The sequence below is a fragment of the Squalius cephalus genome (genome assembly GCF_949319135.1).
Source record: "Squalius cephalus genome assembly, chromosome: 3".
Taxonomy (NCBI): Eukaryota; Metazoa; Chordata; class Actinopteri; order Cypriniformes; family Leuciscidae; genus Squalius; species Squalius cephalus.
Genome location: NC_137124.1, coordinates 12,852,486 through 12,878,909, shown reverse-complemented (window position 1 = coordinate 12,878,909; position 26,424 = coordinate 12,852,486). Strand labels below are relative to the sequence as shown.

Genomic DNA, 26,424 nt, shown 5'->3' with positions numbered 1-26,424 from the left:
ATATATATATATATATATATATATATATGTATGTATAAATGTTTGTTTATTATTATTTATGGTAATAAGAATTGAGGTATAAAATGTGCTTAATTTTTATGAAAATATTGTCAATGCAAAAAAATTCATTAAAATAAGCCTTGTTTTCTTTATACAAAATAAAAATAGTTGTTTTCTGTAAATAAACTGGGGGGGGGGTAGTTCTGACCTGTTGTAGTTTCAAAACTTTATTAAATCTATATTAAAATATTTGTAAAATGCTTTAGAAAATGTATAACTTTAAATATTAATATTATTGTATTAATATTGGAAAAATAAGTATTTTTTGCTACCTATGGCAGCATGGATAACTTTTTAAAAAGATTTGTGAAATTACACATTTTATGAGGCTCACTGAGATATGATTTCCCGTTTGTGCTCTTGATTGGTTTTATATATTTTACACAGCACAAAATGGTTTCCCTGCTTAAAGATCGTTAATTACTTCAATAATTCTGCAGTAGTTCGTAGACCTTTTTATCTCCTCTTGAGCTTTTTTCTTTTTTGGCATCTCTCACCTCAGCTGTGGAGCTCATATGCATAGTGTGAAGTCATTTCCAGCCCTGTTGAGCTGGTTAAATATTTAATATGTGTCTGACACTTTCTCTGTACAGGTTTCAGGTACTGAATCCCTCGGCTTTGACTTTTCTGTGCGTGTGCAAGACACACATGCACCGGAGCTCCCGGTTCCCGCAGAGACTGCTGAATATTTCACTGGTGCTCCGTGCCCTTTGATGCCTGCTTTAATCCTTCATGGCGCTCTGCAGGATGAGCTCCCGGGGGACGCGTGTGTGTGTGTGTGTGTGTTGTGTTGTGTGTGCGCGCCTGTTCCCGCACACACGTGTGTATGTGTCGGATGTGTTTTAATGAGCTGTGTTTTTTTGTGAAAACTACAGTTGGGTCATGTCTGATGCTGTTTTTTCTTTTTCTTTCACCTCTCCCGCAACCGGTATTTTGCGAGTCAAAAATGAGGGCTTGTTTTCTTGCTCAGTTCCATTTCATTCCCCCCATAACCATGATTGTACCTTTCTTCCCTCAGTTTCCAAAGTGTTGAGACATGTAGTCGACACTGTTATGCAAAACACGCTGAATTTGGAGATCATATTACAAAGACTGGGATTGCACCTGGTATTTACACAGTCTTGGGTGATCCGATCACAAGTGGGCAGAACCAAAATACAATGGGACCCAATGTGTCTTGAATTCAATCAGAGTTTGTAAATGGCCACATTTTTATATGCAAATTTTATTTATATAATCGGGGCAAAACTAACTTTTTTTGCCACACCTGCCAGTGGCCAGTGACTTAAGAAAATGTACTGGCCATAAATATTTTTTACCGGCCGTTAAACTGATTTAGCAAAAACAGACACCATTTTAGATACCAGTGAAAATTCACAATTCTATATTCCAATTTTGATATCACAGCTAAAACTAGTAGCCTAAATAATATAAGCTCAAAACATTGTCAAAGACAAGTAACAGTAGTTTTCGAGTAGCGACATTTAATAAGTAATCGATATAAAATTACACTGGATACTGTATAAATGAAACATATGTTAATACTTAATAAAGTTAATCAGTCAAGAGCAGTGAGTGATTTATTTTCATTGTACTTTTTTGATTGATTGACATTGAAGACAGACACCAGCAGAAATATATTATACTGCACGGATCTGATATACTGATACTGTAGTGTACACTATGTGTAATTATACTACACATGCGTTTTCTTTCTCAACTGTTTACATTCACTCAAGACATAACCGACTGTGTTTACTAGGACACTTTCCGAGATAGCATTTTTGTTCATAATTTTGTGTGAATATGTCTGTAAGAAGACGTGAAACAGAGCTCAGGATGTGTGTGCATCGACACAGCACGCGAGTTCCCTTTTTACGTCTTTTGCGCTTGAATATTTAAATGGGCAAGGCTTAAACTTTCATGACAACGCTGCACTGGCCCGTCAACTTTCCAGAGCATCGTTCACGTTTGTTCACATTCATGTTCTCACAGCATTGCATTGTTATAATTCATAAAAATGTTACCGTTTCATATACTCGCCAATGCCAATTTTCACTCGCATTTGTGCTTGGCGAGTGTTCATTTTAGGCCCTTATATACATATATATTAGGAGTGTAACGTCAGATGTGTGTGATTTAATGCGTTCAAGTTCTGTTTTCCTTAGCACACAAATTGATTGTATACTTGCCTGCAAATGTTACAAATTCACGCTAGTATTTATAAACTAATAAACGGTATTTATTGTTTGAATTTTGTGATAAAATGGACAGAATTTGAAAGCTGAGACTTTGCTTCATATCAAAAGTAACAAAGCTTATAGCGATTTATTGGACAAACATTCATGATGAAACCTGAAAAGTGAGGCAAGGTCTGTGTTCAACTTTTTCTTCATAAATAAATAAATGCTTAATCTTGCCTATATGCTTGTCCTGTAAGTTCGTGAATAAAAATGAAAATGTGAACAAAAACAGAGCCTATTAAATGGCTTGTTATCATTAAAATGTGAAAATTTAATTGACAGGTAACAGTAGATTATGACGGAATTTAAACTATGTCAGAATGACGGACAGTATGGAAGTCTAACGAGACCTCTGGCAAGCAAGTCTACTTTTATCTTCACGGACTTGAACGAGTGCTTCCGCGCGCACGTGTGCGTCAAATAGACGGAGGCGATTAGAATGGGACCGGAATAATTCTAAATTTAATCTAAATCTAAGTCTAAAATATTTTTTTGCATCCAAAAGTGTAAGAACTTGAAATCTCTTGCTCGAATTACAACTGCACCATAAACAAGTGTATGTTGCTGCCAGTTGCAGCAGTATTGACAGATTTTTTTTCAAAGACAGACCGTGTTAAATATTTAACAATATAAATATTGTTAAATAAAAATATTTAAAATTTAATATTTGGAGGTTTACTTTTTAGTACTTTATAATCCAGTGGCTGGCTAGCTCTCTTTCTCTCTCTCTCTCTCTCTCTCTCTCTCTCTTTCTCTCTCTCACACTAGCTCTCTCTCTCTCTCTCTCTCTCTCTCTCTCTTTCTCTCTCTCTCTCTCTCTCTCTCTCTCTCTCTCTCTCTCTCTCTCTCTCTCTCTCTGAGGACCACACCACATTCCTGCCCTACGGTTATGCATCTATTTCACTCCTGTTGTCCTCCAGGACCTCTGTAAACTCGCTCGTTCCCTCGCCCTTTACTCGCAACCATTCGTTACAGTCCAGCACAGGTCATTATCAGTGTCCCAAACAGAGACAAACCCCCATATAACCGCCCCCATCTCCTCCCCTAAGTTAACCTGCGAGTGGCCTTGGACCGAGAGGTCATTAATCAGGGGTCGGGGCATTGGGTATGATTACGACGGGGACTGTGGGTGCTTGATAACCTAGAGATGAGCGCTCTGAAACAGGGCATTACACGTGTTTGGGGATAGATAAATATACTGTCCTGTGGCAGTCGGGTCGGCCCCCCTCGGGACAAATAAAACCCCTATTAACATCCAACCCTTCATTGCGTTTGACAGGCGAATCAATTAGGCCGGCGTTAGGGTGACCTGTGTGCTGCAGTGAGGGTGAGGTGAGGGAGCAGATGAATGGAGCGCTCACTGTAACTCTCTCCAGGGACTCCAGTGTGCTGGATCAATGTCACATGATGACCCGTCGTTCACTCCCTCACGCTGCCTACAGCTCTTACTGCTTTCTTCTGTTTCCTTCCTTCCCTTTCCTCTTACTCTTTTCCCTCCTTCCTTCCTTTTCTGCCTCTTTATTGATTCCGTCCCTAGTTTCACCGCTCTTGTCCACTTTCTTGTCTATCCTTCCTTCCTTTTTTTTTACTCTTCCTTACTTCATTTTTTCCTTCCTTTTCTTTTTTGTTCTTTCTCTTCTTCCTTCCATCCATCCTTACTTTCCTTCCTCCCTTCCTTCCTTTTTTCACTCATTCCTCCACTAAATCTGCTACCTTTTTCTGCCTTCTCTCCTTTCTCTCTCGTTCATCTTCTGTCCTTTCTTTCTGTTTCTTTCCTTCCTTACAACTCTTTTTTCTTTATTCTATTATTAAATGTATACTTTACTTCCTTTTTCCTTATACTTTACTTCCTTCTTTCCTTCCTTTATTTTTTCTTTGTTTCTCAATTCATTTCTCCACTGTTCCTGCCACTTCTTTCTTTCTTTCATTCATTTCTTTTCTTTCCCTCCTTCCCTGTTTCCTTCTTTTCTTCCTTTTCCTCTTCCTCTTTTCCCTCCGTCCTTCCTTTCCTGCTTCTTCAATGATTTCCGTCACCTTCCATCCTCTCCTTCCTTCCCTTCTTCCTTTCTTTTCTCATTCTTTTTGTTCTTTGTCTCTTCCTCCTTTCATTCCTCCTTATTTTCTCCTTACTTCCTACTTTCCTTCCTCTCTTCATATCTTCCTTATTTCTTTTTGTTTTACTTCCTATGTTCATCCTTCCTCCGACACTTCCTTCCTTTATTTTTTTCTTCCTTGTTCCTTCCTTTATTCATTCCTCCACTTTTCCTGCCACCTATTCCACCTTCTTTCAACTTTTCTTGTCCTTCCTTGCTTTTCCTCTATCTATCCTTTTTTCTACCTTTTCCCTAATGCTTTCAGCCTTCCTTCCATTCTTCCTACCTTCATTCTATCATTAATCTCTTTTTTCCTCATTCAGTTAATTCCTTCCTTTCCTTTTCTCCTCTTCCTTTAAGCCATTAAACTTTACTTCTCTCTCTCCTTCCTTTTCTCTACCTCCAATAGTTTTTCATCTCATTCTCTCTCACACATTCCTCTTTTTTTTTTTTCTCCCCCATCCAACACTACCACAATTCCCTTCTCGATACTCTTCCATTGTTTGTCATCCAGAGCAGATTAATGGTGTCTCAGATGTATATCACACTTAGGTTTCTGATCTTATCGCAACACTCAACGCGGCCGAACAAAAGGCAGGTTTACCTGCGTGCATCGTGTGAATACAAGCTCCCACATTCACCTCCAGGCCTATTAAATGTAGATCCTCTGAATAACATCAGATTCTCTTACCAGTGGAAGACTTCACCCCTCTACCTCAACTCTACCCTTCCATAATCCATAACACGAACGAGCAATTCAGCTTTCTCTCTTACTCAAAAGTCTAAACATTATGCCTGAGGCTCATGGATACACGGAGTTCACATCTCAGCATTGACAAAACCCTCAACTCTTTTTCATGTTCTGGCGGCAGACGGCGTTTAAACAGTGCTGTTGTTTAGGGCACGGTAGGGTCAGACCTCAAACCCTGGTGGGGTTTTTAATAGTGTAACCGGTTCAAGTGCAGAGCTCGTGCTGAGTGTGGGTGGAGTGTTTGTGTTCATAAGCTCTATGGACTTTCCTTTGTAATGGTGGAGGAGGTAAACATTCAGGAACACTGTGATTTTGCTCCGTAGTGCTGTGGCGTGGGTCATAGGAGCGCTGTGTATTGAGTTTAATGTTATCTCGCTCCCCCCTCTCTCTCTCTGTTTGTTTTGTCTATTATATTCACAGGCCTCTGACCTTTGCATTGCTCGGTGTGTAATGTCCTGCTGCCTGACAGCTGGAGCTAGTAATACTCCATCCGTTCCTCACACATGAAGAGAGAACAGAGGGGGCTGTGTGTGTGTGATGATCGTACAAACCCTGGTCAGCAAAGAAGGCCAACTGAGGCCAAATGTTGATAAAGTATGGTTGGTAAATGAATTGGCCTACAGTGTATTAATGCTAAATTTGTAATATTTATCTTTATATGTTGGTTAATTTTATAAAAATATCAATTTCAATAAGACTTTCCTTTATTATGGAAGTTATTCATTCTGATTGTATTCGCTTCTGTAAGGCGATTCAAGAGTCACACCTGTTTGAATATATGTGACCCTGGACCACAAAACCAGTCACATGTCGCACGGGTATATTTGTGGCAATAGCCAACAATACATTGTATGGGTCAAAATTATCGATTTTTCTTTTATGCCAAAAATCATTAGGATATTAAATAAAGATCATGTCCCATGAAGATATTTTGTAAATTTCTTACCGTAAATGTATAAAACATTTCTTTTTGTGAGTGAATGCAGCACAATCGCCAACATAAATGGACAACTTTTAAAGGCGATTTTCTCAATGTTTCGATTTTTTTGCACCCTCAGATTCCAGATTTTCAAATAGTTGTATCTCGGCCAAATATCGTCCTATCCTTAACAAACCATACATCAATGGAAATCTTATTTATTCAGCTTTCAGATGATGTATAAATCTCAATTTTAAAACAATTACCCATGTGACTGGTTTTGTGGTCCAGGATCACATATTTGTTGTCAGTCCTGAACAATAACTGTGTAAATGTAGCCTATTTCGCAAGTAATATCAAATACTACAGGACAGTTAGTGTAAGTGTTATTATCCGTTCTGAATGAAGTTTTCTTTTTGGGCACATACATTCATTTATTGCATTGGAAACTCATTCTACAGTATGCTAATGATTATGAGCACTTTATTTTACTCTGTACTGAAATTTCAATCAGTACAAAAAAAAAATTCAATCAGTTTCATGTGTCATGAATCTCAGATTTGCTTATAATTTGATACACTGCCATTATTAAATCTGCATTTGATATTCAAGTTCAAATCTTCAGGAAAACCTTCAGTGCACAAAACAATAGTCCCCGTTATGTTACATCTTCGTCTGCATGTGTCAAGACTGCCCACAAGTTTCTTTTGACATTGTGCAGATGGTGGACCAGCAAGAGTGTTATCTAATCTGGTGCGTCGGTGTGGCCGGATGACACCCCATCCTCAGATCTCCCCCTCAAAACAGACACACAAACGTACTCCTACCTCTGTACAGTATAATAAGACCTATGTGCTTGGGTCCACAGAGGAAACAAGCTTTCCTTTATATGACCAGGATGTCATTAATCTTTATGGAGGTTAACAAATGCACTCGCATGGAAGGTGTATTTCATTCACGGAGACTAACAATGGGGCCATTGTGCAGTCTGATCCTCCAGCTTCTGTACCTTAACATTCCTACCATATACTACACGGTATGAATGAACATTGTGTTTTCTGGACAAAATATTTATTTGAGAAGATTATGTGAAATATTCTCAGGTCACTGGAAACAGGGTAGATTTACGTTATACCCTATCTTTGTTTCTCACTCTGCTCTTATTGCTCATCCTTTTTCTCGTTTTTAAAAGACAATATTGCTGGATTTTTTTCACGAAAGCTCCATTTTGTGCAGCGTCTGTGACAAATTGCTGCCGCAGCGCAGAATGGCCTGGTTCGCTATGAGTTATGTCAAGTCAGAGCTGTTTAAGAGTTGTACTTCCCCCAAGACACATTTCTGCTTATCCTCACCATAGGGATGTAACGGAATACAGCCTTGTCAGCTTAACATGCTCATTTTCCTACACATTTTTTGACAATTTCATATAAATCTGTTCACCTCAGTGCAGAGTTCAGTTCCTTGTTATAGAAACAACATCTTAAGACCTCTGTAAATTCTCCCCCCTCCCCCCCCCCCTCCCTAATTTTTTTTCTTCTTCCTGCAGATCGAGATTGAACGACTGCAGGAACAGTTTTATATGTGTCAGGTCTCCCCTCTGGCCGACCACCGTTCGATAATCATTCGTCGCTGTCGCTGTGGCAGTCCCTGACTGTAACAAACCCTATTGACGTTTCTGGACCCTGATTTCCCCCCCCTGGTCAAATTCAATACAGAAAAGCTCTGTGGCTAAATGAGTCAAAAATAACCCTGTCTCACTCGCGCTCTCTGTTGCTGTTTTGGAAAAAAGTGTCCACCTGTTGGAGAACAACTCACTTTATTTTCTTAATATACATATAAAAATGGTTGGATTTACTTAAATTTACAGCGTGCATTTACATTTACAGCGTTTTTGCATTTACATTTACAGCGTGCATTGTAGATTTTGTATCTATATCAATGATAAATCTTTTTATATGATAGATTATTTTTATTTCTAGAAATCTACTTTGCGCATATATATATATATATATATATATATATATATATATATATATATATATATATATATATATATATATATATATATGTATATGTATGTATGTATGTGTATATATATATGTATATGTGTAATTATGTATTCAAAAATATATTTCAATTAAAAAAAGAAATAAAAACTACATATACATGAAGATTTGAAGATATATATACATAAAAATATATGTATGTATATTTATGTATATGTAGTTTTTATTTCTTTTTTTTTCTTTTTTTATTATATATTTTCATTGAATACATAGATTTTTTTGTTTAGATTACATAGATGTTTGTTTCATTGAAATATTTCTCTCATTGCTCCACATTTCTTTGTCGCTCTCACATGTAATTAACGTGAAACTGTCCTTCCCACTGGTACCTTTACAGATATATCTAATATGGTATAAAAATACCACAAAATCTCTTTACTGTATCCATCATAGCTGCCAGCCCAAAGACACAGCACTATTACTATTAGGCTTTGCTAAAAGCTTTTTATCATGAAATGTGCCTTGTGCTGTCTGTAATTGTCTATAAAGGGTGCTAGACTTCCACTTCTGGTGATTTCCACAGACAGTAATCAGTGTTTTTCACCAGACCTGGGACAAATGGATGCTCAATTTATCATCACTATCAGACCCTCAGCTTGACACACACATATAGATGTATAAATACGCACACGCGTGCTCATTTTTCACATTATTTCATTTGTGCATTACATTGTACATGCATCAACCCGGTGGCTTTATTTGAGCTATCAATCCATAGCAGTCATGGGAGAGGGGGCTGTTTGCTCTCCCGAAGCATTTGCATTTATTATGGCAGCCTGCAGTGAAGCCCTTCTCATTTCACACTTTGAAGCTTCCTCTAGGGATAGATGGGGGGTGAAAGAAGATCACTTTGACAGGTTGAGATTGTTTCTCCACATCTGCCGTCAGCTGTCATTTTAAACGGCGCGTGTACGTCTCTGTCCCGCCGCGTGGACGGATGCATGTGTGGTGCTTACGAATGTGTTTTTCTCTCTCTCCCCGCAGGACGCCGTGGTTTAATGGCTGGGGTTTTAACCTGCCCAGGGGACAGTCCCTGCTCGATAAGTGGAACCTCATCCCAGAGGGCATTGATATTCTCATGACCCATGGGCCGCCCCTCGGTGAGTTCAATTAACCAATCCTAATGGAGTTCCATCTAATTATTCAAATGCTCTCGAAATATCTTTTGTATGAAGCTTGTTGTCATGCTTGCCGAGAAACCCGTCCGTCATATGAAGTTATAGGAAAAGGAAAAAGTGACATTTTGTACATATATTAAGTCAAATCTATCCTCTATTATGGTTATTATGTTTAACTAAAACTAAAACCTTAAAAAAAAGATATATTACAAGTATATATTATACATATAGAAAATATATTTTTAATATTTGAAATAAAATATACATTACCTGAAATAAAACGAAATAAAAGTAAACAATTTAGTTTGAGCTAGTTGTCAAGCCAATATTTCTCATTTACATTTAAAGTCACCTTAAAAATCTAATTTGCCAATTGACTATTGCAGTGTTTGTTATAAATGATTTATTCGTGCACATTGTTATTTTAATTTTATTTGTGTGCCCTTGTAATATATAATCAAAATAAATTTCCCTTGCCTCTTACAGCAGCATCTCTTCTCTTCTCTGATGATGTGTTTACTAGTGTCAGGGCGGGACAACCTGTCACTCACATGAGATCGACCAATAGCAAACCACAACCATCCAATCAATTCCTGATGGACAAAATCAGGACAAAAGTCCTGCCCTGCATTTTTTCGTGATCGAGAAGTCATTTCATTCTGATATACGTCGAAATAGGGAAGAAATAAATATTACTTATATAAATAATAAATATAACTTATGTTTCATGACGAATTTAAGTTGAAGTACTAAAATAATAATAAAAAGAAAATGATAGACTTTTTTTTTTAACTAATAAAAATGCCAAAACCACACAAAATATTGACAAACGCTATAATGATATATCAATGGTAATAAAGTAAACCCCCTCAGAGATGTTTTCTAACTGATTGTCTTTTTTTTAAGCTTTAGGTTAAAAACCGCTAATGATTGGACATGAGTCACAATGTGAGCTGTTTTTCAGTGGAGATTAGAAACTGATTTATGGTGTGTGCGTCTGTGTGTGTGTGTGTGTGTGTGTGTGTGTTTGTAGGTTTTAGGGACTGGGTACCGAAGGAGCTGCAAAGAGTCGGGTGTGTTGAGCTGTTAAACACAGTCCAGAGGAGAGTCCGGCCCAAACTTCACGTCTTCGGAGGAATTCATGAAGGTGAGTGACCACAAAGACAAATTGGCACTGCCATAAAAAAACAAAAAAAGTGCTCTACAATGTTTTTAAACATCTTTTTTACAAGGCATGGAACGGAGGCAATAGCAATGTGATAAAGGACACCAAAGTTCAATCAATGATCAAAGTTATATTAAAGGTGCAGTAAGCAATTTCTGAGAAACGCTGTTTAGAGTACCACAACACACTTGTAGCCAATCAGCAGCAGGGGGCGTGTCCACTCATGATGGGCGAGGATAATCGCCTCTAATAATAATCACAATACAGAGTATAGAAAAGAGGCCAAAAACATTGCAAACTGGCTTTGATGTAGCAGTCAGAAGTTATTTGATGGCGTTTTCACTTTTAGTTTGATTTGAGCATTTTAACATGCTGCATTTTCTCCTATAGTTCGGTTTGTGTAGGAATAAATGAGCGCTCAGATCCACACTAAAACAATCTGGATGAATTGAGGATGATCTCAGGGATGGCTCAAAGAGCCAACCAGTATCCCTATATGATACCCACGAGCATGACCGATGGATCTTTGGAGGCAAAGTCTGAAAAAGGCCTAAATATACACTACTGGTATAAGGTTTGGGGTCGGTTTTTTAATGTTTTTGTAGAAGTCTCTTATCCTCACCAAGGGTGCATTTATTTGATCAAAAATACAATAAAAACAGTCATACTGAGAAATATTATTACAAAAACTTAAAAAAACTTTTTTACTTTAATAAATTGCTAAATGTAATTTATTCCTGTGAAGCAAAGCTGAATTTTCAGCATCATTACTCCAGTCTTTAGTGTCACATGATCCTTCAGAAATCACTCTAATATGATGATTTGCTGCTCAAGAAACATGTATTATTATTATCAATGTTGAAAACAGTTATGCTGCTTAACATTTTTGTGGATACATGTTTTTTCAGGATTCACAGAAAGTTCAAAAGAACAGCATTTATTTGAAAGAGAAATCTTTTGTTAACATTGTAAAAGCCTTTACTGTTTTGATTAATTTAATGCATCTCTGCTGAATACAATTTTAAGTTCTTTAAATTTTAAAGTTTTAATCTTAATCCCAAATTGTGAATAGCCTCATTTAATACCCAAAAGTCAAATAAGCTTTTATGCAATAATGACCGGTCAGCATATGTGAGAAATGCATTTTTCAACAGTTGAGAATACTATAGTATATCATGTTGTATTTGTAACTGAAATGGCTTGTTCCTTCCTTTAGTGAATCAGAACAGCATTAGCCGCGTCAGCACAAACATAAGCAGTCTAGGATATAAATATATGTGGATATGGGTTGCATTTTCCAGGGAAGAGGGATCAGAGAGATCTGCCTTTGGGTTAAACTTGAGACTCTGTTCACCAGATGTGCTACATCCCTTCTCTTCCTCCCTCAAGCTTTTGAGACTTTTTATTATTATTATTATTTGAATTAAACATGTTTAAAAGAGAGAAGGGTCTCTGAGCCCATGGGCTAATTTAGACAAGTGTTCCACTCGAGGAAAGGCCTTGTTCTGTTTATTGTGTTTACTCAATGTTTTTGTATGCGCACACACTCTTCAGTCAGTGGGCAAACTCATGATTCCCTTTTCTGAATATGGACTTTAGCCTTATCAGACTGTCAGTCCAAATCCGATTTTTGTGCTAATCCTATTGGAATCCAATCATATTTAGCAAGTGTGAACAGCAGAAAATGCAAGTGGAAACCCCTCCACGTTGTTGTTTTTGTCAGATACCTACAACATAAACACAACATCATTGCCATAGAATTCAATGCAGTTATTCCGGAAAACAAAAGAACGCCACGGAACACACAAATCGGATCTGAACAGTTGCGATACACAATGTGGACAGCCCAATAATTTAGATCAGATTTGTAGCCTTGGTGAGCAAGGCTTCTTTCAAATTTTTTTTTTACAAATCTTTATCAACCTCAAACTTTTAAACAGTAGTGTACATTATTTAGCAGATTCTTTTGTCCAATGTAACTTAAAGGGACTATGTAGAATTCAGAAACCCTTGTTACTAGTGACACCGGTGGCCGTTAAGTGAACTTATTGCTCATGCACACGTAACGTAGAAGAGACTGAATGTGATTCGGTGCACCGATATACTCCCAACGAAGTTCTTTTTCGTTCTTTGCTTAGAAGTGAAAATAACTTGGAAATGTCTTTGCAGAGATATACTGTTAACGAACGTCCAGATATCGTCCACGCTCCTGAGAGCAACATTTAGATGAATGTGTAAATAACAATAACAAAATAAACACACAACAAAAATGACAGCAGTGTGAAAACAGCAGTTAAGAAAGCATCTGATCATGCAATGTGGATGTTTGCACAAGCTCTGCAGTTCAGCGGCATAATGTCGACAGATGAGGTCATTAAAATTACACTTTTATGAGTATATTTGAGATTAGAGACATAGCTATGTGAGACTATAGTTTGAATTAATCCCATTTCTTTGCATGACATATTAACATTACAGTACAGAAATCTCTTTCGGCATTATCCTGGACATTGTATAAGCATTGGTTTCACGTGTCATTGAACGACATAGAATGTTGAATGTGTCACATCCTTTTGATTTTCCCGGCAAAAACGTAAAACACATGAAAATCAGTCTACAGGAATGCGGGGAAGGTCTCGTTTTTAAGTTTCGTAACAAGCTGTTCACACATTGCCAATAAAAAAAACGATTAATACATGAAAATCCTTACATATAGGTCCTTTAAAAATGAGGAAAAACACCAGCAATTTGTGTTCATTGTAAGAAAATTGCTCTTGTTTTGTTTAAGTTCCACAATTGTTCATTTAAGTTTGGCATTTGAATGTTGACTCTCCTTTTCTCTAGGTTACGGCATTATGACAGACGGGTACACGACATTCATCAACGCCTCTACCTGTACAGTCAGCTTTCAACCCACCAACCCTCCCATCGTGTTCGACCTCCCAAACCCCCCAAGCTCTTGAGGCGCCTGTGCGCTATGCCATATTCTCCTTTTCTTTCCTTATGTTTTCTAACAGTACTTTGAAAAAAAAAAAAATAGTTGAATGTTTCTTTGGAAATCGCCAGTCTTTTGCTAAAAGATTCAGTGGAAGTTTCTGATGACGGACGGGATCATGCGGGGTGTTTTGCGTACAGAAGTGGTGAACAATCTTATGAAAAGATCTGATTAAATCTGTAAGATAATAAGCTTTGTGAATTTGTAAAATTGTCTCTTTTTTTGTCAATATTCGAATTATGTTGGTATGCAATGCCATTGTTCATTTTGTATATTCTTTTTTCAGAATAATTAAGCTTTCTTTTAGCTGACAGGGATATAATGCCTTAAACTAGCTTTAAGTTCCCCCGGCTGGAGCCCCTTCTTTCTGCTAGCGAAGAGAAAGCGTCATATTTATTGTTTTTATCCAAAACTAAGGGGATGTGTTTTTTTTTTTGTTTTTTTGTTTTTTTGCATTCAAAGAACACTTTCTTACAAGCGCAGGGAAGACATGGATGCATTTTAATCATGTATATTCTGGAGCGCCTCATTCTGCATAGAAATTGGAAAATGTCTTAAAATATGAGTATATCTATATGTATGTGTGTAAACTGTAAAATCTCTAACTAAAATTGTGTTCGTTCTAAGCCTCTTGAAGAATATCATTTTGCCTGTAAGTGATGACTTAAATGTGCGTAAAGCGCACACATGCTCTTTTCTGTTTTCATGAAATGTTCCTACTTTACGGCGTATTGTTCCATACAATAAACGAGTACTCAAGTTGAAATTATGTACAATCTCAAAGGTTGTTTTGTTTTTTCCGAACCTGCCGAAGCCAGGTTTAGTTGTCCTTTGATATCTTGCTTATAATAGTTTGTTTTTCTCTTTTTCTTTTTGTAATTTTGCACTGTGTAAATGCAGTCTTGCTAGCACAAAAAAATTGTTGCCAATAGTTGTTTCATCTCTTGCCACTGTAAATGCCTTTCTGCTTTTCTTTCAGTTACAGTTACAGTCTCATTCCTGGAAAGGTTTAGATACATTTTTTTTCTTCTTTTTTTTTTTCTTCAGGTTTCATTGTGATATATTTAGCTGCCTTTATATGCAAATAAAATTGCAAGATTTTTACTTCTAAATGTTTTGTTTGGTTCATTCTAGCCTTACGTCTGGCTTTGTGCAATCGATGTCTACAGGTTTTTACTATTTCAACTGACAACAAAAATTGTGCTTTGTTTTTTTACGCAACAATGATGTACTAAAAACAGAAACGTTTTTACTTTGCATTTTTGCGTACAGGCGACAAAGTAGCCAAAAAGATCCCGGTTCACACGGATCCACGAAAACGACTAAAAACGCTGTATTTTTCATGCCAGGCCAGTAGTTGGCAATGTCACTTTGTAAGCAAACACTATGCGCCTACAACTAAACATCACGGTTTTCACAAATTCGCATTTTTGTAGTTTACACGGAGACAATAACGGTATCGTTTTCAAAAACTTTGCACTTTGAAACCTATTTTCAAAAGTTTGGGTTTTTAGGCTCCCAAACAGCAGTTTTTGTGTAAATAATTAGCCAAAATGCATAAAAAGTTTTCTGGTTTTAGTTGAAAACAGTGTTGTGTAAACGGCTCCTTTGTGACATAAAATCTTTGTTTAAGTCATTTAAATCTAAATAAATGCAATTCAAAGAATTTAATTTTATTCTCTTATTCTAGTCGCTTTTTTCCTGTCACCTACGAACTGCCCACTACATCCTGTATCAAATTGTTGAAGTTTTCAACCACTTTCCTCAATAACGAAGCCTCAAAAGATTTTTTCCTCCATGCAGTTGTCTTCCAAAAAAGACCTCCAGTGAATGTAAGTTTTCACGCTGACAGAAACATCATTCACATTTATCTCTTTGTAATCCAATTTGAGATACACATGAGCCAGTGGAATGTTAGGAGACAGAAATCCAGCAGCGCTCTGGCCTTGGAGTCAAAGTGGGATCTCTTTTCGTCAATTTGAATCCCTCCAAGGCCAAAAAAAACGGAGAATACACACTTTTCCACACTCTTAATATAACCCTCCCCCATCCGGCTTACCAGCAGTCACATCAAAGGCTCCAAACCAATTAACACTTCCCCCAAACGAGAGCATGAAATATAGCCCCGGACCAGCTCGTTGGCATAATCCACATAATCATATTAGTGTAACCCTGTGAGCTGGCAACCTGGCACTGACACTTTGTTTTCTCAAACCCATTTATAGAAGCACCTACAGTATCTGTGCTTTAGCCTAAATGGACAATGCTGATATACTACTTTTTTAAGTTTTCTTTAGAAATTACAGTACTACCCATGCAAAACTCGCCACCACAATGCCAGTGTGTTTTTATCAGGTTATGAATAAATTCTAGCATTTTGCTATGTTGTTGCTAACGTGTTCTGTGAGGATTTTAGCATATGCAGTTGCTTAGACACCTGATTCAAAATATATTTCTGTAGAATTGTTGCTGGAAGTAAAAATCCTCAAACAAACACCCTCAAAAATAGTGGAGGATAACTAGCTGAAAGTAACGGTGTTAGCATTTAGCTGCATTAGCTTAGCTGCAATCAAAATAGTGTATTTTATTCAGTAACAATGCTATTGGTGTTTTTTGTCTAATTATGTTTCTCACACAACAATCTAATCGCAATCTAAATGCGATGAGCTCTAAAACATTTCTCTTCTGTGTTCATCAGAGGTTTTGTCCTAGCCATGATAGCAACAAGCAATGATTAGCATTACATTTTGTTGGTTGTTTAGTTTCTGTAGAGTGCAACAGTCAATTCCATACATCTTCTCTAAAGGTTAATTGATTTTTAATGATAACTTACGAACCTTAAAGACAGGCCTGTGAGCTATGAGGTTGTAAATCGATGGTATATGCTTTTAAGCCGTCAGTCACATTATCATGTTTAACAGTGGAATTCCTGGTCTAAATCTACATTACCCATGATTCTGCAAAGAAATCTCCACCAATCTAACAATCAAATGAACTGCAACGGTTGTGTTCTGTAAGTAAAAATCCCATTAAATTTCTCCAAAGGGAAATTGAATTTAACAATAACTTATGAACATTTAAAGACAGACCTATAAGCTCTGAGGTCGTTGGTATATGCTTTTCTTAAAGCCATCATCTTTAAGCCGTATTTTTTAAATAATTGTGTTTAACAGTGGAATTCAAAAACTACATTACCCATGATTCTGCAAAGAAATCACCAATCGAAACAAGGGATGCATTTAAGTCACTTTTTTTTCCCTTTTTTGCTTCAAATCAAAGTTATAATGTTGTGATTCACCTCATAGCTGGTTGATTTGGTTCAAGAGATGTAACTATTTAACAAAGACTTTTTAAAAATCCCTATGGGAATAATACTTCTGGAACCAAGGCCACGGAAAAAGGAGGGCATGCACTGTCGCACTCTTTTACACCGGGTAGCCACACCCACAATACATTCTCATTGGACTGATGCCACTCCTCATGTTTATTAATCAAACTTCCTGCTTTCAAATGTATAGCTTTAATGTAGCTGTATAACTACATTAGCTACAGCAACGGTTTCAAAGTAGCTTCTAGACACACCAAAGCATCAAGCTTTCTGCCTGGTGTCCCTGCCTCAAATGAAGGTGAAAGTGTGTAGGCTATGTCAATCTAAATTGTGTTGGGAGCATGTGTGAGTGTATTAATTACCTCGTCCTGCAGCAGGAGCCGGGCTTTAATAGGTGCCCGTGACAGGGACAGCTATAACCCTACGACGCCCCGACAGCTTCTATTAATATTGGAAATTTGTCAACTTAGCCTTCGTGCCACTGTGATGGATGATGCGCACCTCTGAAGGCTAATACAAACCGTCCCTACATGAGAGAGAGAGAGAGAGAGAGAGAGAGAGAGAGTGTGTGTGTGTGTGTGTGTGTGTGTGTGTGTGTGTGTGTGTGTGTGTGTGTGTGTGTGTGTGTGTGTGTGCATACAGCTGTATTAAACAGGTTTTGATGCCATGTTTATTACAAAATCTTTTCACATGGTTATTTTTTCCTATTACCTCTAATATAAACTACATGTTTACAGGAAGCACCTCTTGTGGACTTGTGGTAGTTTGTGTCAATTATATGTGTTTGAAGTTACATATTAATGTCCAAATAGAGTTGTTGTTTTTTTGTTTTGTTTTTGCAATTCCTGTGGATTTGGGGGGAAATCTGGTATAGATTTAAAGGCACAATATGTTATATTTTTGGATTAAAATATCCCCCCCCAAAAAAACAGAGGAATAATGTTATATTTGGTGACTTGTGCACTTATGTTATCCCAAATGTTTCCAACAGTGTTTAAATCCAGAGAAATCCGCAATTTTTAACCAGTGTAAAGGCCCATGTCTCTCGATTTCCGGTTTAACTTCCGTAGAAACCATGGAAACACGCTTTAATATGATATTCTAATATCGATCAAACTTACTGCAATGTGCAACAAGTAGAGTAATGTATTTTTAGTATTATTGTTTTTACCAAGTAAAACAGTGCTGCGTTGCCTGGGAAAAGAAGGATGCAATTGTAGACTGCTTTCGAAGGAGCCTTCGAATTGGGACAGCCTTCGTTGCACCGCTGTGACGCTATGAATTGGTGACCTCTAGTGGCAAAAACTTACATACTATGCCTTTCAAGGGATAGTTCATCCAAAAAAAAAAAAAAAAAAAAAATTGTTGTGTGTGGAAAACAAAAGGCTAAATTGTAAAGACTGTTGATTGAAAGGCTTTGCAAAAGATTCATCCAAATAAAACATCCAACTAAAAGTTAACTAATTAATTCATGAATATGACACTGCTATTTCTCTAATGAGAAATATCAGTTAATGTAAACGTGTACAAGTCTGACTGTGCTGCCGGGAGCCCAGTATGGAGTGTTTACACTCTCCTAATTGAACCCAGCCCTGCTGTTATTGTAATCTGGATTTCATTTGGGCCACACTTGAATCACCCATGGAATAATGAAGTAAAATCTAGGGTAAGAAGAGAAGTGTTGGGTCCTTTTGTTACCCATTTCCTCGTTGTCCATGTGTTGCGAATTATCAAAGAAATCACTGTAATATTATTTTATTGTTTCAATTATGATTAAAAGATTATTCCATAGCTGGGCTGGAGAAACGAAAACAACACCAGTTCAGAAATGTCCTGTTCACTAATAAACACACACCCTCTCTGATGCTAGGAGACATTACGTGTCCTCATTACATTCGAAAAGTGACTCTCCGTGGATTTCTGTGATAAATGCTTCACTATTTTGAGCGACAGACAGTATTTTTCTTCTCTTGATGTGTCAAGATGAACTATTCGCCCTCTTTTCCTCATGCACTTATCCACACACAACAAAGTGAATAGAGCTGGATTCCTTTCACTCAGTCTTTGTACATAACACAAGCAATGACCGTCATGACAGCACATTTTAATGCCTTCAAAGCTTATTGCATTTCATGTTGTTGGTAACAAAAAATAGGAAATATTTTCTTTCTCTTATTTATTTATTTATTTTTATATTTTTTTTATTTTTTTTAATATCCACATGGTACACAATAATCCCATTCAAATCTAAGTGATAAATAAGTTAGGTCAAAAGTAATCAAAAAGTAGTCAATACTCTACCTAAAATATAGTAATTATAATATATAAAATAATATAGTAAATATAGTATAAAATATAGTAAATATAGTACAATTTTTTGTCATGTAATTTGTAATCAGTAATGGTCAGAATATAATTTTCAAGTAATCTGCCCTGTGTGTGTGTGTGTGTGTGTGTGTGTGTGTGTGTGTGTGTGTGTGTGTGTGTGTGTGTGTGTGTGTGTGTGTGTGTGTGTGTGTGTGTGTGTGTGTTGCAAAAATTGTATATTTTTTATATTTTTAATTTAAATTTAAACATTTCACAACAATTCTCAGTAATAATGTATATGTGTGTTTATATATAAAAGTATATATATTATATTTTTAATATCAGATAACATTTCACAACATTTCTCAGTAATATCAATGGACATTGTTATATGAGTATAATGCTTAACAGCATTAGCATGCTTAGTATTGGTTAAAGTATATCTGTCACGAAATTTACATTTTTTTATATTTTCATATATATATATATATATATATATATATATATATATATATATATATATATATATATATTGATATTTGAAGGAAGAGAAGCCCAGTTCATTTGTATGCCTTTTTAATAAAAGTTATTAAGTGTTTCAATATTTCACATAGAATTCCATGCAACTCAGAAATTCTGGTTTTGTGCAGCAAGTGCCTTTTAGTACCAGGATGAGCTCTGATGATTTGAGTCTTATAGTTGTTTTCAATGAAGCTGTAATCACAAACATCACTTGAAAACCTGTGATGCAGCAACAATAGCTCAACCACGTCGCAGTCTGATTATGAGGCGACGGACTGAAGTACACAGGACTGTGTCGAGATCGAGATGAGGGATAATCAAGACTTGTTTGGAATTCTGGAACGTGTCTGAATCTAGTTTGAATTCATATTGTCAGTTTGTACAAATTGGATGATAATTGGCACTTATTCAGTTGACATTAATTTCCACCACCCCTGAAAAATCAGAAACAAATGATCTTAATTATGAGCATCTTACATCACACTGCCTTGTTGTTAGATTGAATAGAGCTTAATTGATAATTTAATTAGAAAAATCTTAGTTTTGAACTGGTACGTCAACAGTACAAACAGCAGCTAAACAAATATTAGTTTGACATTTAAACGTATTTACATTTTGATATGTGATCTTATGTGTAAAAATACTCCCATTTGAGAAGTTGCAACATTATAAGTAAATTCTATGTGCAATATTACAGCTATTATTATTATTCATAAGATTACCAGTATGAATATGTTTATGTTCAACTGCATTTTAATTGTTTTTCTGTGTAAAATTGCACTAAACATCTTTGTCTGTTGCGCACACACACACACACACACACACATACACACACACACACACACACACACACATATATATATTCTTGTACATCTATCCTTATGAGGACTTTCATTGACACAATGCAATCTCTAGCCGCTTACCCACAACTAAGTGCCTAACCCGAACCCTTACCCTAAACCTACCCTTAACCTAATTATAACCTAAAACCAAGTCTTGACCCTCAAACAGGCCTTTAAAGGGCTCTCAGAAAGTGAGGACCGGCCAAAATGTCCTCACTTTACTCTCTTTGTCCTCACTCCAATGGTCTAAAACTCAAACTGGTCCTCACAAAGATAGTTGTACAAGCACACACACACACACGCACACGCATGTATAAAGATTATTATGGAAGAAAAGGTTTCTTTATAGGTGGATAGAAAGATACAAGGATAGTAGAGATGGTAATGTCTCAGATTGTGTTGGGTAAAATCAATAGACACTTAGGCCTCGTTTACACCAGGTATTAACATCCATCTCAAATTCATCTCTTTTGACCTCCTGTGATTAGATTTATGATTTGTGACTACTTACTGTGATAGTGTTACTGCATGCCTTCAAGCACAACGAAGTAAAAAAAAACGGCACACAGGTTATTTATTTATTTATTTATGTTTTACACTTGGTGATTGGTTTGCGAGATACAAATGCCAGGTGTAAACAGGCCATTTTCAGTCATTTTTCAAACCATCCCAGGGTCACTGACACATTGTAACTATTGCACGGTTCCAGAATCCTCCGCAACACTTGTGTGGTATAAATCGTGGCTCTTGCATCTCACAGCAGAACACAAGTGCAAATCAGTTGATTTAATAGCTGCGGTTGATTTGGGAATTAGTGCCTAGCATATGACGACTAAGTGGCGCCACACAACATGACATCCTCCGGTTCTCCATCCCCACAGCTGCTGCTGTTGGCACTGTCCACGGAGATAATCGAGATGTCCAAATGAAATACATTCACTGTAGAGAATGCATTGTGTGCATCAGGAGAACAGATAGCAGTGTTGCAAAACTTTCATATTGAGCTGTGGTTGCTTGTGCTGGTTTTTGCAACATTGTACAGATTCGATCACACATTTCAATTTTCAAGAACATTTTTAGTTGCAGCTTTTTTATAAGTAGCTTTTTAGAGCTAATGTGAAATCTTTTTAACATTGTGAGCATAATATTTTTGCAAGGACGGAACCAATTTTATTCCTGAACCCAAAATTAAGGATGTCAAGTCACACAAATCAAAAAATGTTTTTTTTTTTTTAATGAATAAAACTGTTGGACTGGTCCATTAATTGCATTTTGACACTTTTACACTCTCCTTCTCTCGTTTGCCTTTGTCTTTCCTTTTCTGTTAATGGATGAAGGTCCGATCGGTTAATTAGCATTAATTTATTTGCAGCATAATTGAGGACATTTAAGCAGGCCTTATTTAATTGACTGACCCTCGTTGTAATTATAGTTATCGTGAATGTTAAGTGACAGCATGGCAGCTGCTTTTCTTTCTTGCTCCTCATCTTTGTCCTCCAGCAGGGGCATGTGGGTAATAATTAGTAATGGTGAATGCAAATCCTCACTTATGCTCAAATGTAAGGTTAGTGATTTGAAAACCCAATAAGTATTAAACTTTGGTACAACTAATGACTGAAAAGCAATGCCCTGGAAACCAACCAGAACACCCTAGCGACCATACAGAACACCTTAGTAGCAACCTCATAGCAACACCCTGGCAACAATCCAGAACTCTCTAATGACCACCAGAAACATCTTGGCAAACAACTCAGAACACTCTGCCACAGCATAGCAACACCGTGGCAACCATTCAAAACACCTTAGTGACAACATAACAGCAACCTGGCTACCACCCAGATCACCCTGGTAACTGCATAGCAACCACCTCTCCAACAACCACCTAGAAACACCTTGACAACCTTTGACCAGCCAGAACATCCTAGTAATAGCAACACCCTGGCAGCCACCTAGAGCACCCCAGCGACTGCATAGAAACAACCTAGCAACAACTTAGAACTCTCTTACAACCCCCAGGAGGCACCCTGGCAACCCTGGAACCATTTAGAACACTCAAGCAAATGCATAGCAATGTCCTGGCAACAAATCAGAACTCTTACTATTAAAATGACCCCTTAGAAACATCCAGACAACCCTGAAACCACCCATAACACCATGTCAGCCACCTAGAACATCCTAGAAACTGCATAAAAAACACCCTGGAAACAAATCAGAACTCTCTAAAGACCTCCAAAATACACCCTGGCAACCCTGGAACCACTCGGAACACCCTAGCAAATGCATAGCAAAACCTTAGCAACAACTCAAAACACTTAAAACCACCAGGAAGCCCCCTGGCAACCCCGGAACCACTCAGAACCCCCTAGCAACCACATAGCAACACATTGAACTTGAAATGGCCATTTAGAAACATCCTGGCAACCCTGAAACCACCCAGAACATCCTAGCAACTGCATAGCAACCACCTCTCCAACAACCACCTAGAAACACCTTGACAACCTTTGACCAGCCAGAACATCCTAGTAATAGCAACACCCTGGCAGCCACCTAGAGCACCCCAGCGACTGCATAGAAACAACCTAGCAACAACTTAGAACTCTCTTACAACCCCCAGGAGGCACCCTGGCAACCCTGGAACCATTTAGAACACTCAAGCAAATGCATAGCAATGTCCTGGCAACAAATCAGAACTCTTACTATTAAAATGACCCCTTAGAAACATCCAGACAACCCTGAAACCACCCATAACACCATGTCAGCCACCTAGAACATCCTAGAAACTGCATAAAAAACACCCTGGAAACAACTCAGAACTCTCTAAAGACCTCCAAAATACACCCTGGCAACCCTGGAACCACTCAAAACACTTAAAACCACCAGGAAGCCCCCTGGCAACCCCGGAACCACTCAGAACCCCCTAGCAACCACATAGCAACACATTGAACTTGAAATGGCCATTTAGAAACATCCTGGCAACCCTGAAACCACCCAGAACATCCTAGCAACTGCATAGAAACACCCTAGCAACAACTTAGAACTCTCTAAAGACCTCCAAAATGCACCCTGGCAACACTATTTTCTTCTATACTTCATATGAATCTGTAGTATGTGGCTGGCATTCAGCTTAATCTGTACAATACACAGTACGACATGATTCGAGACCCCCAAACCCTCTCTAGTCTTCTGAATGTGTTTGATGATGAAGTGTAAAAATGTTAGTGTTTCAGCGCTGTTGTGTAGGGTTTGTGTTAACACTGATTGCTGCGGTGCATTGGAAGTCAGGGTTTCTGCTGGTAGGGAGAAGGGGGCGATGGGTGATCGCTCCACAGATGGGTATCACGTTCCTTTTGTTCCCTGTCTAATTAAAGCACTGCTAATCAAGGCTGTTGATGAGGGGAGAGAGAGAAAGTGGGGAAAAACAGCAGGATACGCTTTCCTCTGTTGGTAAGAGTTGCTCATCATGTTCATGCGATTAAAGTCATACCAAGGGTCTCTCTCCCTCGTCCTCGCTCTCTTCTCCTCTTTCTTTCATCTCTGTGGTAGTAAAATGACATTTGCATTGAACTACATTTCCTCTGTATTAATCTTTCACACTAGAATCAGTGCGGGGGATCCAGGAAGCTTTGAGATAAGACTGTTTGATATGCCAGCTGCTTACCACAGCTGAACAGTACAGTACAGACACTATTTACAGCTTCAAAACAAGTTTGAAGAAATAATAAAAACACTTTAACAAAAACAAGATGGTCACTTTGCTTTAAACTCCTTTTAAGTCCATAACTGTAAACATGTAAATGTAAAATGTAATATTTTCTAATATCAAATGAGCATTGTGTATTTTTCAGGTATATGGGTAACTCTCATGAAAATAGGTCCAGGTTATCATTTCACCCTGAAACCAAAAGGAAAATATAAGAAATTATATTTAGCATGAATCATTTATAATATTTATAAATATTTATAATATTTGCATTTATTTATTATTGCATTTTTTTTTATTTGCCACATTTCTTATGACAATTAGGCACAATTAAACATAAAATTAATTCACATAAACATAAATTCACATTATCTTATTGCATCAGACATTTTACTTTTGTGGGGTGTTTTTTCTTTTAACAATTCCATTTATTCTAAATGGTGCATCTGGTTAGAATCTCCTTATTGCAATATCTCGAATATGTATAAACACTATACAATTATGTGTAATGGATTTTATAATCAAATAATATGTCATCTTTTTATTTCTATTACAGTGATGAGAATTTCAGGCAGAAATGTGATTGTAGATAAAACGTTTTTTGCATACAGATGACAATATTGTCAAAACAATCCCTGTTCACACGGATCTGCGAAAACGACTAAAAAACGCTGTATTATTCATGCTAGGTCAGTAGCTGGCAATGTCTATTTGTAAAGAAACACTACACGCCTATAGACTGAACACGTAATAAGCATGCGCATGATGTCAGTGTTTTCGCCAATTTGCGTTTTTGTTGTTTACACGGAGACGATGACAGTATCATTTTCAAAAACTTTAATTTTGTAGTTGTGTTTCTCGTGTAAACAGCCCCTTAGTTTGTTTCTCATTGTTTTCTGTTTGTCCTTTGTTTCATTGGTTATCATAGTTACCAAGCATGTTTTCATTTGTCGTCATAGTTATTTGTTGTTTCATTGAATTCACTCACCTGATACTTGTTTTGTTCATTAAGTTCATCCTATACATTGCCCTCAGTGTCTCTGTTAGCTGTCTGGTGTTGACTGTGCTTTGCACAGTTTCGTTACATTCACCTATTCTCGTTATAGATATTGTCTTTTGGTTTGTAAAAGTATCGCTGCAATTACATTTGCTTGGATTACCTCGTCTTCTTCTTCAGCCTGAACATGACACAAAAGGTAGACAGAGGGAAACCCATTTGAAAACAGTAATTTTTTGCTATTTCATTCAATACCATAAAAAAACTTAACACACTTGAGCTTTAATGACAGCATGTTCTGGCTTTGACACAACAATGTCTATATGTGAATCTTTCAGAGATTCTGAAATCTTAGCCCCGGTAATCGTTTTGCCCACAGTTCCTCAGCAGCCATGTTCACTTTTGAATGCTAAGTGCATATGAAGACACTCTGGGTCTGATGTTTTTCTCACACTGACACATCTCTCCCCTCCTCCCTCTCTCTTCATCCCTGCAGCTATCTCTCCGTTCCACTGGATCACTATAATCAGAGAGAAGACAGCCGCATATATCGTCAGATTCCAGAGAGAGAGAGAGAGGGAGCATACATGGATAAATTTTGGGAGGCGGCAGAGAATCAGAAATGCTTGAGCCACAGAAAGGCAGTATAAAAAGTTGGCAGATCTCAAAGCTGTAATCCAGTGTCCACAGACACTGTGTGACAGATGAAAGATACAGGGTGAAACACACACTCACACTCCAGACTGAGAGGAAGAGCTTAAAACACTATGTTGCCTACTCATCCGTGTAGTGTATGACTTTTATAAAGTTATTTTGTCATTCAACATCAGAATCTGAAAGCCCCTCCCCCTCCGCTACGTAATTAAAGCTGCGACAGTTGAGTGCATGAAGTGTCAGTGTCCAACATAACAAGGCAATTATGTAAGTCTTTTAATCTTTTCCTTTGATATGTAATCTTTTCTGATTAGTTATGTCTTGTGTCTTCTTTTTTTTTTTTGTTCTACATTGTGACTGTTTCCTTCTTTGTTTATATAATGTTCTCAATAAAAAAATGAAGTGTCCAACATTTCACACTCGTTTTTTCTGTTAATTAAGTGCATCACACAGGTATTTAAAGTGTACTTTTTCTATGTGGAATTTTCAGTGTGAACAAATTTCTCGCACTATTTATACAAAAAAAAAACACGTCATAGAATAGTGCATAATTATGCGATTTGGGACACAACGCGTTTTTCTTAGTAAACATGCACTAGACGGAAGTTTTTTGAACGTTTCACTCGCGTCCCGCGCATGGCAGCATTCTTTTTTTTCATTCCCC

General features: G+C 37.3%; 1 protein-coding gene across 2 annotated transcripts in view; it reads left to right on the top strand.

Annotated features, from left to right (window-relative positions):
- The window catches only part of mpped2a (metallophosphoesterase domain containing 2a), a 58,196-nt gene extending 43,676 nt beyond the window's left edge, over positions 1–14,520 (top strand). For both annotated transcript variants that reach the window (XM_079867822.1, XM_079867823.1), the window contains exons 5-7: positions 9,117–9,232; positions 10,284–10,397; positions 13,260–14,520. In XM_079867822.1, coding sequence (XP_079723948.1) covers positions 9,117–9,232; positions 10,284–10,397; positions 13,260–13,378 — 349 coding nt within the window. In that variant the 3' untranslated portion in view covers positions 13,379–14,520. The remainder of the gene's footprint in view (positions 1–9,116; positions 9,233–10,283; positions 10,398–13,259) is intronic.
- The last annotated feature ends 11,904 nt before the right edge of the window (positions 14,521–26,424 follow it).